The sequence below is a fragment of the Mastacembelus armatus genome, chromosome 15, assembly GCF_900324485.2.
Source record: "Mastacembelus armatus chromosome 15, fMasArm1.2, whole genome shotgun sequence".
Taxonomy (NCBI): domain Eukaryota; kingdom Metazoa; phylum Chordata; class Actinopteri; order Synbranchiformes; family Mastacembelidae; genus Mastacembelus; species Mastacembelus armatus.
In genome coordinates this window covers 16,071,214-16,085,187 of record NC_046647.1, presented here as the reverse complement: position 1 = coordinate 16,085,187, position 13,974 = coordinate 16,071,214, and the positions used below count along the sequence as shown (strand labels likewise).

Here is a 13,974-nt window from a genome sequence, read left to right as displayed (position 1 = left end):
TATGAATTATTGCATCTGACCAAAATATACTGTACTACACTATTTAAAAGAACATTCTGACTTATGGATCTATTTATCAGCTGTTTCATGGGCTTTTGATCTTTTCACACGATCCCCATGAACAGACTGAGACTGCTCAGTTACCATGGATTTGTATGTAAACTTTCTATGATTCAGAGTGTCTTTGCAACATCTTATTCATGTCAGCTGAAAAATATTGAGCTTGACAGTTTATTTTTGATGTTACAAGCAGCAGCCTCTCTTTCAGGTCTACTTGCTGGTTCTGGTGCATTAAACCAATGACATGGTCCTCATCTGCAGTCTAGACGTGACTGGATTGGATTGAACTGTGTTGAATTGGATTGGATGGCACCGGGGTAGTCTGGATTGAATTTGATGGGATTTACTGACTGGACTGGACTGGATTGAAGCATTGTGGTGTCCTCTCAGCAGGGAGGTCTTGGCTTTGAATCTCAGTATGGCTCCTTTCTGTGGAGTTTGCATGTTGTCCTTGCGATCACTTACACTTTCATTACCACCACTATCTCAAGCATGATGAAATGAAGGAATGCCCATGAGCTGAGAATATTGGGAAAAGACTGCATCAAGTATGGGTTTACACATGAGGGTAGAAGTGAACTGATGTAAATTGTACTGACACAAGGAGTCAATTACACAGAAACCTGCTACAAAAATGCAACTGGAGATGGATGGATGAGTGGATGGATAGATGGATAAATAAATGGGAACTACATAATCCATAGTTTTCTGTCGCTGTGAGAAAATGTTGTTTCTCCTTCTCTTGCTGCTGCCTTGGTTGGTCTGATGTTACAGTGATGTTACATTTAGCCTTTATTGTGTCTTTACGGTACACTCTTACATTACTCTCAATAGAATATCTCATTAATATGGCTAGTACATCAAGTCTGTCTCGTGACATTTACCTCCTCTTCTCCTTCTTTAACTTTCCTTAAACAGTGTACAGTTTTATAACAATATGAATGGTTTGCATTGCTTTGCCATTTTCACTCAGTTTTTTTGCTGGTCTCTGATCTTTTTTTCCATTCTGCAGTGTAACCATTATGCTAACATATCTGTCCACAGGGAGATTTGTCTTCTCATAATTGATGAGTGTATTGTAATTAATCACAATGGCTAGACAGGCATTATTAAGTTGATCTGTATTTATTTTGTGCCCTGGGGGGATATAATGTGGGCTCCGGAGTCCCTGGATAATGACTGCTGGAGGAGGGTATTATAGCTAATCATCATTGTGCAGAGCTAGTGGGATTTGATTTAGCGCACCTCCAGACATTGTAAAAGTGAGAGGGTTGGATGGGGAGGGCTGTAAGGATTACTCCAGAGCTAAGGGATATAAATAGGCCCCCTCAGGGAGGGGTTCCTCTTGCCAGAGAGCTGTTAGCCATGTGTCTGTCTATGCTAAGGAAGTCCAGCACAGCCCTCTTAGCATACACACATATACTTTATCAGCCATATGGAGGCTTTTTGCATGAGAGCTATTTGTAAATGTGATGTGCTAGACATATTCCCACTTAGCCATATGTTGGTGCAAAAGTGTAGAGGCAGAGCTGGGTAATTAGTGCTGAAGATGTCTGAGTATGCATGAGCAGGAAAAGTAGCCTATAGCACCACAAACTGATTATCCTTGATGTGTAAGTCTATTAGGTGTATATAAAAGCATGCTAATGAGAAAAAGATCTAATAGCACTGGCTTATTAATTAAGTACCCTAATAATATGCTAGTGTTCTGTAGATTGTATGTACTGCTCTAGTGTACATCAAGAATTTTGATGATTGAATTTATCCCAGAAATATTTTAGTGGTTTTACAAGTCCCAATATTCAGTGTTGGCAGACTTTATTGAATAAGAATGACCACTTAAGTAAATACTGTCATCTAGCCTCTGCTTTTCCTGAAATTGTGACTATTTTTGCAAACGTTTAGCAGGCACACACACACACACACACACACACACACACAGCTCTCTAATGTTTGCAGTTTTAGTGACCAGAAGTACAGTCCACAGTATGGCCTCATGTACAATCATTGCTATGTCACAGAACAATATAGAGAAGAGTTTGAGGCATACTAATGTTATTAGGTGGAATACTGTACCAACAGATGAAGCTGTGGTGACTCTTCAAGAACGCAAGTCACAAAAACTCCTCTGATCCCCTTGCAAACCTGAAAATGGTTTAATGGCCCCAGGCAGTCTCTAGAGAATGCTGTTTTTATCTGGAGACGCAGAACTGCAGCAGATATATAGCTCAAAATATTAATCTGTAGCACACAGAATATAGTTTCCAGGGCAGATGGTATCCTGGTTAAGAAGAATCTTTCTATTTCATAAGACACTGGAATTCCTCTCTGTGCATAATAATGCAATCAAAGGTATTTTAAGAGGCAGTATCTATGCAACTATTAGATTCAACAGAAGATACATGGATTTGCATTTGATTGTCTTTCTGTACTGCTGGCTGATTTCACTTCCTGCTGTTCCAGAAAAAACTAAACCCATTGAATGTGACACCACCAATTCGGGCTGTGGACATGGACCGAAATATACAGCCCCCGTCAGACAGACCTGGTATTCTCTACTACATCCTGGTTGGTAAGTTCATCACATGACTCCATTTAGTGTCCTTTGGCTCATTTGCTGTTCCATAATTTGCCTTCTGAATGTTCATTCTGGTGTTTTGATGGTACAGTAAATTGTACTGATTCCAAACCTTTGCATGTTCTATATTGCAGGTCATCCTGTCACATATCCACAGTATTTCTCCCTGAACATGACCACTGCAGAGCTGCGTGTTCTGCAGCCTGTTAGCAGGGACTTGTATCAAAGGTTCACACTCATCATTAAGGTAAACAATCAAATTCAGTTTGTCTTATTCATATATTAATTGCTGTGTTATCAGTAACAGTGCTAGTTTTACTAAATGTCACAGGACAATATCTATACTGATGGCAAGTGAGTTTTGAATCTTAACCTCCTACAAAAATCTGTTCAGTGCAGTGTTATAAGAGGTAACCCCCATTAGTAGACTGAGCAAAATCACAACCAAAAGATACTGGTTTAAAGAATCAGCTCAACCTAAATCGAATCTTTTGTTGCTGTTTCCACTGATGTGCGTAATTTAGTAAGGCTGATGACAAATGTAAATATGCACAAGTTTCCAATATTCAAAAACATCTCTGAATGTGATGGACACTTATCAGCATGCAGCCCAGACTAAAATATTGATTCTGCTTCTGCCTCTGCAGTAGACAAACAGCTATTTTAACATCTTGATTCTGTCCACATTTTTAATGTACCTGTACCACAAAGTTTAACTCATATCTCCAAAACTTTAGTATGCACCCTTACCCACTTTACGCAGATAACCCCACTCCTTAAGGCCATTAACCTTATCTTTAGCTGCTTTGGAGATGGGAGTGTAAAAGATGTTATGATTTATGGACCTGGCATAAGGATAGACTGCTGTGCTGTCGTGAATCCTGATTTACAGCAGAGTCAGGTATTGCCTTAGTGCTGCTGGTGCAGAGCAGCAGTGCAGATGAACTTTCCATCCTCCCATCACTAACCTCTACACATCTCTGAGTGCTGTTTAACCTGCTGTTTATTTGGATAGCTGTGGAGCAAAGCGATGGGAAGAAGAGCTGTCTTTCTTAAGGGGAAGGAGAGAGTGATTGTATGAGAGGCATTTTGCATGTGTTGGATTGGATTGTGCATAGCTAGAGGAAGGGATACAGTTCAAATGTGGAGCAGGAAGATGCAAAGATAGAGATGTGTGTGGAGGATGGGAGCCTTATCTACCTAAATCATAGAGAGGAGGAGGATCCATTGCTCTAGGACTCAGAGTAGTAGGAAAGTGAGAATTAGACTCTGGTATCATGAGACTACTCTGGTTCAGAACGGTATGTGCTGCCCATAACTAATGCTTAGATAAAAAGCTAATGGTGGAATGCGCTGCAGAATTCTTAGCATGTTTTAGAAAACACATGGGTTGTTCTTCAAAAGTCATCACTGGTCCTATTCAAGCCATATCTGCCAAGTTGACTAGGATGAAATGAAGACAAGTGACAAAGGCCATTGCAGATAGAGAAATAATCTGGTTACAGAGAAAAAAGACAGTAAAGGGGTGCAATATGACATTGTAATGATGATGGAGTCAGCATGGGAGAATCAAGACTGAGTGATAAACAGCGACTTCTGGTAGCAGTGAATTTCCTGCAGGCCTGTGTGTTGTAGCAGTGGAGTGCAGGTCATTTAGCACTGCCTCCCAGAAACGGGGACACCGCTAAAGAGCTGAATCACTAGGGAACATTATAATCCTACACCAGGTGTTTTTTTCTTTCTTCAGTCAAAAATGTGTGTGTGAATGTGGAGGAAAAGAGAACATCCAGGCTTACTTTTTTTCTGTCAATGACATCACTTTCTCCTCAGATATTTGAATGAGCAGATTGGATCTGTGGGTCAGAGAAGTTTCTGTGTTTTTTAAACCTTCAGATAAGAGAAAAAAGGTAGAAAGATAGTCTGGGCATATCAGTGTGATGGCAATAATAACAGGGGTGAACTTCACCTGACTTAAATGTAGCTGAATGTGCCAAAACCACTGAGAGCAGGGGTTTCTACAGGGTACAGGCGACAATTAAGAATATGTTTTGTGGTTTGGCACTTTAATATTTAGCAGCAGAAATGCGTTTTTGTGTTACAGTCGCCCCTCTTTGACACAAACCCAGTGAAATTGAGCTATGTGCAGAATTTTTTCCAGGTCATGGCTTATAGTGATGGTGCCTCACCCCCAAGACCCCCCCCCTCCATCTGTATTTTCAAAGCCTTAAGGCTTCTGATGCATCCCAGTGTGTGAGGCAATAGTGACATATGTACTAAGGAGGGGAAAGATCACAGTGACAGACTGACCAAACCACATGGATGTGACTTGGTCTCACTGGGCCATTGTAGGCAAATACATCATGGGTTAAAGTATAGCTTCTTTAGGTTCTTGTCCGGTTCAAATAGTTAAGACAGCACGTTTTGACTTATGGTAATGTGCTGTTTCATCAGAGCAGCCATATCAGCCACCAACCATGCTGAAAATTGAAGGGGAGGGAATGTTCACTTTCTGACAATTGTTCGATACAGTTTGGTGCACAGTCCATTGTACATTATGTGACACAAATACAAGCTGACTTTGGATGCTGGTGAATCAGCATTTCAGCATTTGTGCATTTTTGAGTGAACTTGCAGCTCTGGGGATTTATTTATATGCTCTGGAATGGGATTTTTTGGTGACCGTTGCTTGTTTTCTTAAAAACTGACTATTACTGATTCAGCAATTATAATTTCATTTCATTTTATACCACACGTCTTTAACAGACTTGAAAGTTGACATTTAAATGACTTGCATTCCATGGTTGAATGCTGCATGTCTGCTTATGGAGAATGGATATTAGCATGCAGAGTTTATGGGGAAATGTCAGCTGAAAATTCATCTTGTCATACTGGTCCACAATTCATTCTCAAGGTTTCTAGCAAGAGAAACTGTACAAAAACACACAAATTTACATCAGCTGAGTTTTCTCATTCAGCAGTGAAGACAGACCAAACTGGAAACTGTAAAACTGCTGGTGCCCTCATTTACTAGTCAATTGGTTAATTTTGGCTCAGGTTTGCTCTGTCCATCTCATCTTCTATTATTGCTCACTCATTTGATAAAGTAGCAAGAGCCACTAATTGCTCTCTCTTCACTACAAATTATGACTTTTTTTGTTTTAAGTGCACTGGTAATTAGTAAGGCCTAATCCGAAGTGGACCCCTGATTAAATTTAGTCACTGTAGCTTTTTTGGAATTAAAATGACACTCAGAGAAATTGTACCTTTCTGTCCTTGTGTCTGCGTAGGAGTTAGGACAGCATAACTCTCATCATGCATCTCTACTAGTGCTTAGAAATATGTTATACATTTTATACATTTTGAGCAGACTTATTTTCAGTTATATACAGTAAATATAGAGACTGACCATGACTTTTCCAACTTTTTTTTCCCCAGGCTGAACAGGACAATGGTCACCCCCTACCAGCCTATGCTAACCTCATAATAGAAATCCTAGATGAAAACAACCAGGCACCATATTTCCAGTTTGCCACCTATCAGGGCTACGTGAGTGAATCCTCCCCTGTGGGTACGACTATCTCTGCCAGTGCCAACCTCACTGCCCCCCTGGGAATCATTGCTCTGGACAATGACATTGAGGAGGTAGAGAGAGAACAAGCCTGTGCTTCACACATGTCCACCCATGCATGTATGCACATAAACAAAAAGCGCTTATAGTGTATTGATTAAATATTGATTAAAGATCCACATTTATTCATGTGTTTGTTGTGTGTACTCACAGAAAGTAACACTTTCTGTTATTTTCCTGCTGTATTTTGTCCTTGTTGTAGCTGGCTCCTGGTGATACACCTGTAGGTAAAGGTTGTGTTTTGGGATGATACAGACATACAGTGTACTATAGGGATGTCCCGATCAAGCTTTTTGCTCTTAACCTCTGATTTGAGCCTTTTTAAATATTGAATATCTTGTGATCCAAAATTTATATTTTGCTGCATAATACAGCTACACTATGCACACTTAATAGCTTAAAGTAAGCCTGAATTCAATTTAGGGATTTAATGGCTTAATAGTACTGTATTAAACCTTTACTACAGCTTTAATTGTAATAATATCTTTGGAGAGAGAAGTGTCAGTGTGTAGGTGCTGAAGCATGAGGGTTTGAAAAGGATTTAGACTAATTTTTATCTCTGTGATACAGTGTCTACGCAGATATGATTGAACCGATGTCTGCTCTTTTTCCTACTATGCTACACATAGTAGAAAAACACTGAAAGGTGGTTCCAGCGTTTACTCCAGTTTTTACTTTACAGACTTTGACAGCTCAATAAGTTTCAGTACACTAAGAATGTGGATAGGCTTTCTTTAGCCAGTAGTGCCCCATGAGTAGTAGTGCCTTGAGCCTGTTTCTTATTTTGCACATTGACTTGGGACATCCCTATTGTTAACGCATGCTTCATGTAAAACTAAGAGTTCTTATCACTGCGGGAGGCTTCCTCAGTATACAACCATCAATTTAAAAAAAATAAAAATAAAAAAAAATTCTCAGCTCATCAGTGTATTCACAAAAGGAGAAATTATATGTTCTCTGTTACTTCAATTTCCCATAAGTGGTTAATAAAATGCTAAGTAGGTCTCTAGTAATGAGTGTGTACATAGATTAATCTAGTTGACACACTGACCTTTGTATCTTAAAAGGAGTGTGTGTTTGGAGTGTTTTGCTGTGCTGACTACTTCTTTATAGACGGATGGATGCTTTGCTGTCATTTCTGCAGTAGCTTTGTCAAAACTTATGCAGTTATTCTGACTCTACACTAATTGAATTATAAATTGACTCTTGTGTCTGTTTGGATGAAGGGTGTGTTTTGATACATTTAATTAACACAATTAAACTGTGTGTGGCTGTGTTTGTGTATGTATGTGTGTATGTTTGCATATTCACCCACCACAGTGAAACACTTTAAATTCCATGCTCTAACTGCACTGATGGAGTAATATGTAATTGCTTGGAGACACTCTGTCACACACAGGCAAAGCAAATGACCATTACCTAAAGTTAATCTTTCAAAATATTGCTCTACTCAGTCTTTGGAGAAGATTAACAAATCAGAGTGAAGTGGAAACAGAGATAACAAAATCAATAAGCCACCAAGCCCTGGTGTTTACCATACTCTCTTAAGAGCCCTCATTGATGGACGTGAATCGAAGCTGACTTGCAGCAATGGACCACAATGGACTCCAGATGTATTTGGTAACTCAATCTAACTTCAGCAGTGACAACGCAGCTTTGGTAAATGGTTCTTTTTTAAAAAATGGTTTCAAACTTATTTAGGATCTGCACAGCCTAAATCCTATCCTAATATCTTCAGCTCCTCCTTCAGTGTTTTCTGAAGACAGATGAGAGACCTACCAGCAGATTACTTTTTCAAACCTTTGGCAGATCAAAATGTACTGTTTGATAGGTTTTCTCAGCCCCACAGCTGTGGCCTTGTAAAAAAAAAAAAAATAATAAAAAAATGATGAAACACTCATGTCGTCATGGTAACCTGTTTTCTTTTTGTATATCTTTCTGTTGGAAGACGAAAGACCCCATGCTGACGATTACCCTAAATGACTACACCACAGTCTTTGGCCTGACCCCCACTGGGATAATCCGCTACCTGAGGCTCCTCACTCCTGTGGACCGGGAGAAGCAGATGTCCTATACGTTCATGGTAGGCCTCAGTGCAGCTATTTGCAAGACAGTACTAAAGCCCTGGGACCTTAATATGTATATTAATAGAAGTTACAGGTTAGTTCTGTATTGTATAGTACAAAGAGGCTGTTGCAGAGTCAAAGCTGACCTGGAGTCTACGGCAATATGACCTTTGTCAGTGGTCAAACAGCAGTGAAATGTTCTGTTCACTTGGATTTGCAAATTTCTAGAGAAAGTTGAACCAAAGACACAAAAGAGCAGAGTTTAGTTTCATCTGTTCAACTGAAAACAGATTTTGCCAAACTTTAATCTCAGCTTCATAACAAGTACAGTAATATACTCCCGTACTTGTCAGCAGCTTAGTATAAAGATAGAAAAAGAGTGTGAGAAAGCTAGCCTGGCTCATTTTAAAGGTAATACAATCCACTGTCTTGTTTATTTGATCGGTCCAACATGCACAATGTCCAAAATGCACAAACAATAAGTTGTGTTGATGTATAACAACATATCCCAAAATGTTAATCTATCACTTTACGGCATAACGTTAGGTAATCCCCTTGTCTTAAAACATCTAAAATGGTGCCCTAATTCCAAAGCTACCTTTATAATCTTTGTGGTGTTTTTTGTGATATTAGTGTTTTCAGTATTTGAGTTTCTGTTGTATTGCTGTCACATTGACATCAATGGACTGCTTTAAAGAAATAATTTATTTCTATGCTCCTTAGAGGGATGGCAGCAGCTTGAAACGCAGCACCTCCTTCCATCTAGAGGTATTCCTTTGGATTAGAGAGCATCAATAAACCCACAGTGAGCTTACAGTGAGCTCTGATGGGAATGGTTCCCCGGAGAGAGTGCAGGAGTTTCTGAACATGTATGCATCGGTTGACTGTAGGTTGTAATGTAATACTAGGCTTGGAAGAGTTGGTAGTGGTGCTTTGAGTATCAGCAGCTTATGAAGGTATGATGTGTTTATTGCATGTGTACAGAGTTGTCCCCTATTGTGCTGCTTTTGTGTGCACAGGTTTGTTTATCTAGTATAGTTTTTTTTTCTGTCAGTTGGGATGTGGGGAGTTAAAATGCTGGTTTTACATCTTTCACATAAGTGCTAAGGAAGCTTTAAAGCTCAGGATCCATTCTGACTACAGATTGCAGTGAAAGCTGAGAGCATACCTCTGCTTTGCAGTGCTGACTGTTAAATATAGTGTATTCTTAGATTTCTATAGCCCCCTCAGCTATTTAGAATGGTTCCTGTCTTCAAAATCAGATGTAACGGAGAAATTACCTTTCTGGCTCATCTGCAACATTATTGTGTTGATCTCTCTGAAACATCCTCCCCATTCAGAATAAAAGATGATGCACGTTGCCTAGTGAATATTTTAGTGGTTGTTTCCCAGAGTCCTGCTGTACATTAAATGGTTTAAAGATACGTAGCCTCTGGGTTAGATGTATTTATAATGATCCAACATATCTTTATATGCTCTTTTGCAAAAATCCCACTTGCATAATGATCTTTATATTTAGTAAAGTAAAGTCATTTCTTGTAGGTATGGATCATTTAATCCTGCATTAGTTTGGTTTTACAAGCACCTACTTGGAAAGTAGTTTGACTAACCTCTAACAATAAAATCTACAGTTGTATCTAAGTGTTACAAAGGCTAGAAACATACAGCCCACACATGTTGTGTTTTAGCCACATTTTTTCTTACATTGTGATAAATGCAGTTGTCCTCAGAAGATGCATAACCGCTTCAGCTACTGCACAACTTTAATTCGATTTGATTCGGTTTAGCATGTGTAGTCTCAGTGACTATCGGTTATTAAGCGGTGCCAAACTATGCCAAGTCCTTTACACCAGTTACTGTGCCTTAATGCATGTGGTGTAGCCCCTGATGTGCTGCTTTTACCATGCAGTGTGTGTAAACAGGTTGTACGAGGTATCCAATGGAAATTAAATCAGTCAGTAAAAGTTCTGAGGCAAATTGACCAATGACACTTTTTATTTACAAAATTTGTGCCACTATTTCAGTACTAGCCATTTTGTCCAAATCTTACACACTTCTTTTCCTTTTGGCTGCTCCCTTCAGGGGTCGCCACAGCGAATCATCTGCCTCCATTTAACCCTATCCTCTGTATCCTCCTCACCCACACCAACTATAGTTATGTCCTCCTTCACTAATTACTGTAAATACATGAGTCAGTACAATCAGTTCAATATGTGAGTCTGTTTTTCTGTAACTCTAAAGCTGAAACAGGCCAAACTGATCTGCATGACTAAACATGGCATCGTAGAAGAATAATCTTAATTGATGCTATTATAAGATGTGACAAATGAATGCTTTGAATTCTTGCTAAAAGCTTGTTAACATAATGTTTACTTGATAATTGCGTTGAGGCTTTGAAGGTTATGCTTTTGCCTTTCTGCAGAGCATATTTTAGAGTCTGTTATAGAGAAGAATCTTCTCTTTGCATAAATGCTAACATCAAATTAATTAGAATTATAATTACTCTGCACATCCAGGACTGGAAGGAGAGAGATCACAAAGATCCAATTTAGATAAATATCAGTCTTCAAAAATTATGATGTTCATGTTTTGGTTCTCTTCTTGTATATGAGAGAGGCAGGTAGAGAGGGATGAGGAAACAGGCATGGTGTTGTTTGCATCTGTTTTGTTTGTATGTGTGTGTCTGTACAGAGATGTGTGTCAGTACTTGCATATGTGTATATAAATGGAGTGTGTGTATACATACAGTTGTGATGGCTCAGTAAATCCAAATCTGCTTTCACCCTTGGCTCCCAAAAATTGTCTGGCATCTCTTTCCTGGGGTTGGCTGGAGAACAGAAACGCTGTTTGATAGGAGAGAAAATAGCTGCTGTTGTATATGTTATCATGCGTTTATGTGCAAGACCTTCACTGTGAGTGTTTAGCTGCTACTAAAGGCACCCTACTGATGTACAGTATAATCAGACATGTCATTGCTATTTCGATGTTGAGCACAAATTTCTGGGGAAAAGCAATTTCCCCGACAGAAACATGGATTTTTTTTGCTTCTGCCACAGTTGCTGTTTAGATCTCCTCTCCCCTACACTTCATTTGTTGTTTTGCTTAGTTCATTTTCTTTTCTCCCCTGCCAAGTACTGGAGATTAGAGCTGCCAGGGACAAATAAACATGCAGTTTTCAAACTGTCCTTTAGGCTAGCTTTATAAAAACTCTCTCTTCTCGTCTTTAAAGGAATTTAACATTGAAGGGGATGAAAAATTAACATATACTAAGTGTAAGTGGCTTTACTGTGGCCATAGAAACATGTTGATGTTTGATGTGTTCTCTTATCAAAGCAATGAAAAATAATACCCTCAACACATACTGTAAGTGTGGAAGAAAAGAACTATTCTTCTTAAATTATTCTTTCAAATGGTCTTTCTGAAGCTGCAAACCACATTTCTGTTTTTGTGCGTTTGCAGATGGTGGCATCAGATGGCGTCCAGCAGAGTAGGCCGGTAACCGTCAACATCCTGGTCATTGATGCCAATGACAATACACCCACCTTTGCTAAGGTCTCCTACAGCGTTGAAGTCTTCACAAACATGCAGCCGGGGGAGACGGTACTACAGGTAATCAATCTGCTCTCTTGCTCTGGCACTTTGCTTTATGTCTCTGTCTTTGTCGCCATCACACTGAATCTCTCGTACACGTTCTTTCATGCTCAAAGCAAGTAACCACAACAATCCAGTGCATTGTGTTGACAGGCAAAGCCCTGGAACTGTTCCCCTTGTCTCATTTGCAGTCATTACTGACAAGCTAGCAAGAATGTTTTTATCTCGGTCTCTGGTTCACAGGCCCAGGAAACCTTTAATCCAGTTGATCAGCTGGTATCATTACTGAATTAAGTTTGCTGTGGTCAGCATCAGTGACCAATACATCTACCACCTAGTATAAAAAGGATTTGCATATTTTCAAGCAGGATGTATTTATTTATTTATTTATTGTCTAGATTGCAGACAATATTGCAGACATTTATTTTGATTTCAGTAGTGTTCTGGATTAAAGGTCATGATTTCTTTTTTTCTGTCATGAACATACAGATAGAGATTATAATGCCAACTACAGTGAGCATCTGTGTACAAATACAGGACCTGTCTAAGGACATGAGCAGGAACATTTATATGTACTTTTCCAAATGTAAACCCAGAACCTTATTCCATTATATCTGTTAATTTGGAGAGTTCCATCACTTTATTTTCTCTCATTTGGCAGACAGACTATGATCTTTTTCATCTTTTGGATGATCTGTCCTCTCAGCCTCTCCAAAAAATGTCAGACACTGAAAAGGTCAAGTTTAATCTTTCCTGAAAACCAGTCGTTTCACCCTCTCTGAAATGAGGCCAGGGGTCACAGAGTGTCTGGTATCACCGCTTAACCAATTTTTATAAGCCGTTTATGGGAGCCGCAGGACCCCTGAGGATGCTGCTGCTTATTTGATGCTTTAACTTTTACTCCAACATCAGGAGCATGAAAAAAGTCTGGGCAGTTCAGATTAAAGTTTCCAGACCTAAAAGACACGAAACCAACTACACCGTGAGGGTTTATAATTACGAGCGGTGGGATGCTATAAATAATTGGTTTGTAGGAAAATGGTGGCTGCTATATTCATTTGTAACATGCAAGGCCAGGCAAGAAATTATGCATTTATATATGCATTTTTTTCAGCTTACTACTAAAAAAATAAAAAAAAATAAAAAACCTCTGGCAGTTGTCTTTCCCAACCTTGTAATCAGTCTCATATGAAAAGCAATTACATGCAATCCAACCTCTATTGATTAGTAAGGTCACAAACTGCAAATGCTAGGAGTAAAGAGACTGTAGCCAGCAGGAAACAGTGGTCAGATTACAACATCAGACACATCTAAATGCCAGCGATTTGTCCCTGTCAACACAGGAAAGAAAGGGCATTATCCATTAGATAATTATAGGGCTCCAAAATACATTTCAAGGCTGGCAAGTTGACTAGAGTCACAACCAGCACACAAGGAGTGTCTAGGTGATCTTGTCGTATTAATATATGCATAGATGTAATAACTGTTTTTTGCTTGACTAGGTCAGTAAACAAGCAGCTGGCAGCTCTGCAGACTCTGCTGTAAAATAGTGGAAGTTCAGATAAACATATTATTTTTATAATTTTTGTCTGTTTCCTTTCCCTGTTCTTCCAGGTAACAGCAGTAGATGCTGATGAGGGACTGAATGGTCTGGTGACCTATGAGATACTGGCTGGTGCCCAGGGACATTTTGTCATTAATAATCGCACTGGACGTATAACTGTGGCGCCTGGTGTCACTTTAGCTGTGGGACAATCTTACACACTGACTGTCAAGGCCTCTGACAATGCACCAGAAACGCAGAGAAGGTACAGTAGCCTTGCAGCTGTTGTAACACTTAATTCTGTTTTACAAAGAGCCAATTTGTTTGTAGGATGTTTCATAACTTAAGCATATGAATCATTTAATTTTGCATGACTCCTCAAAGATACAGGAGACTGGAGCATTAAAGCTTAATTCATTCTGTGCAAAGAATAACAGTTTTGCCTGGTACAGGTAGCCTCTGATTGCATATGGCAAAGAAAGACACATTTCAGTAACCCAGGATTAAA

General features: G+C 39.3%; 1 protein-coding gene across 7 annotated transcripts in view; it reads left to right on the top strand.

Moving 5' to 3' along the window:
- LOC113132020 (protocadherin-15) overlaps window positions 1–13,974 on the top strand; it is a 169,384-nt gene that overhangs the window by 84,627 nt on the left and 70,783 nt on the right. For all 7 annotated transcript variants that reach the window (XM_026309820.1, XM_026309819.1, XM_026309818.1 and 4 more), the window contains 6 exons: window positions 2,524–2,632; window positions 2,773–2,885; window positions 6,074–6,280; window positions 8,215–8,349; window positions 11,792–11,941; window positions 13,538–13,731. In XM_026309820.1, coding sequence (XP_026165605.1) covers window positions 2,524–2,632; window positions 2,773–2,885; window positions 6,074–6,280; window positions 8,215–8,349; window positions 11,792–11,941; window positions 13,538–13,731 — 908 coding nt within the window. The remainder of the gene's footprint in view (window positions 1–2,523; window positions 2,633–2,772; window positions 2,886–6,073; window positions 6,281–8,214; window positions 8,350–11,791; window positions 11,942–13,537; window positions 13,732–13,974) is intronic.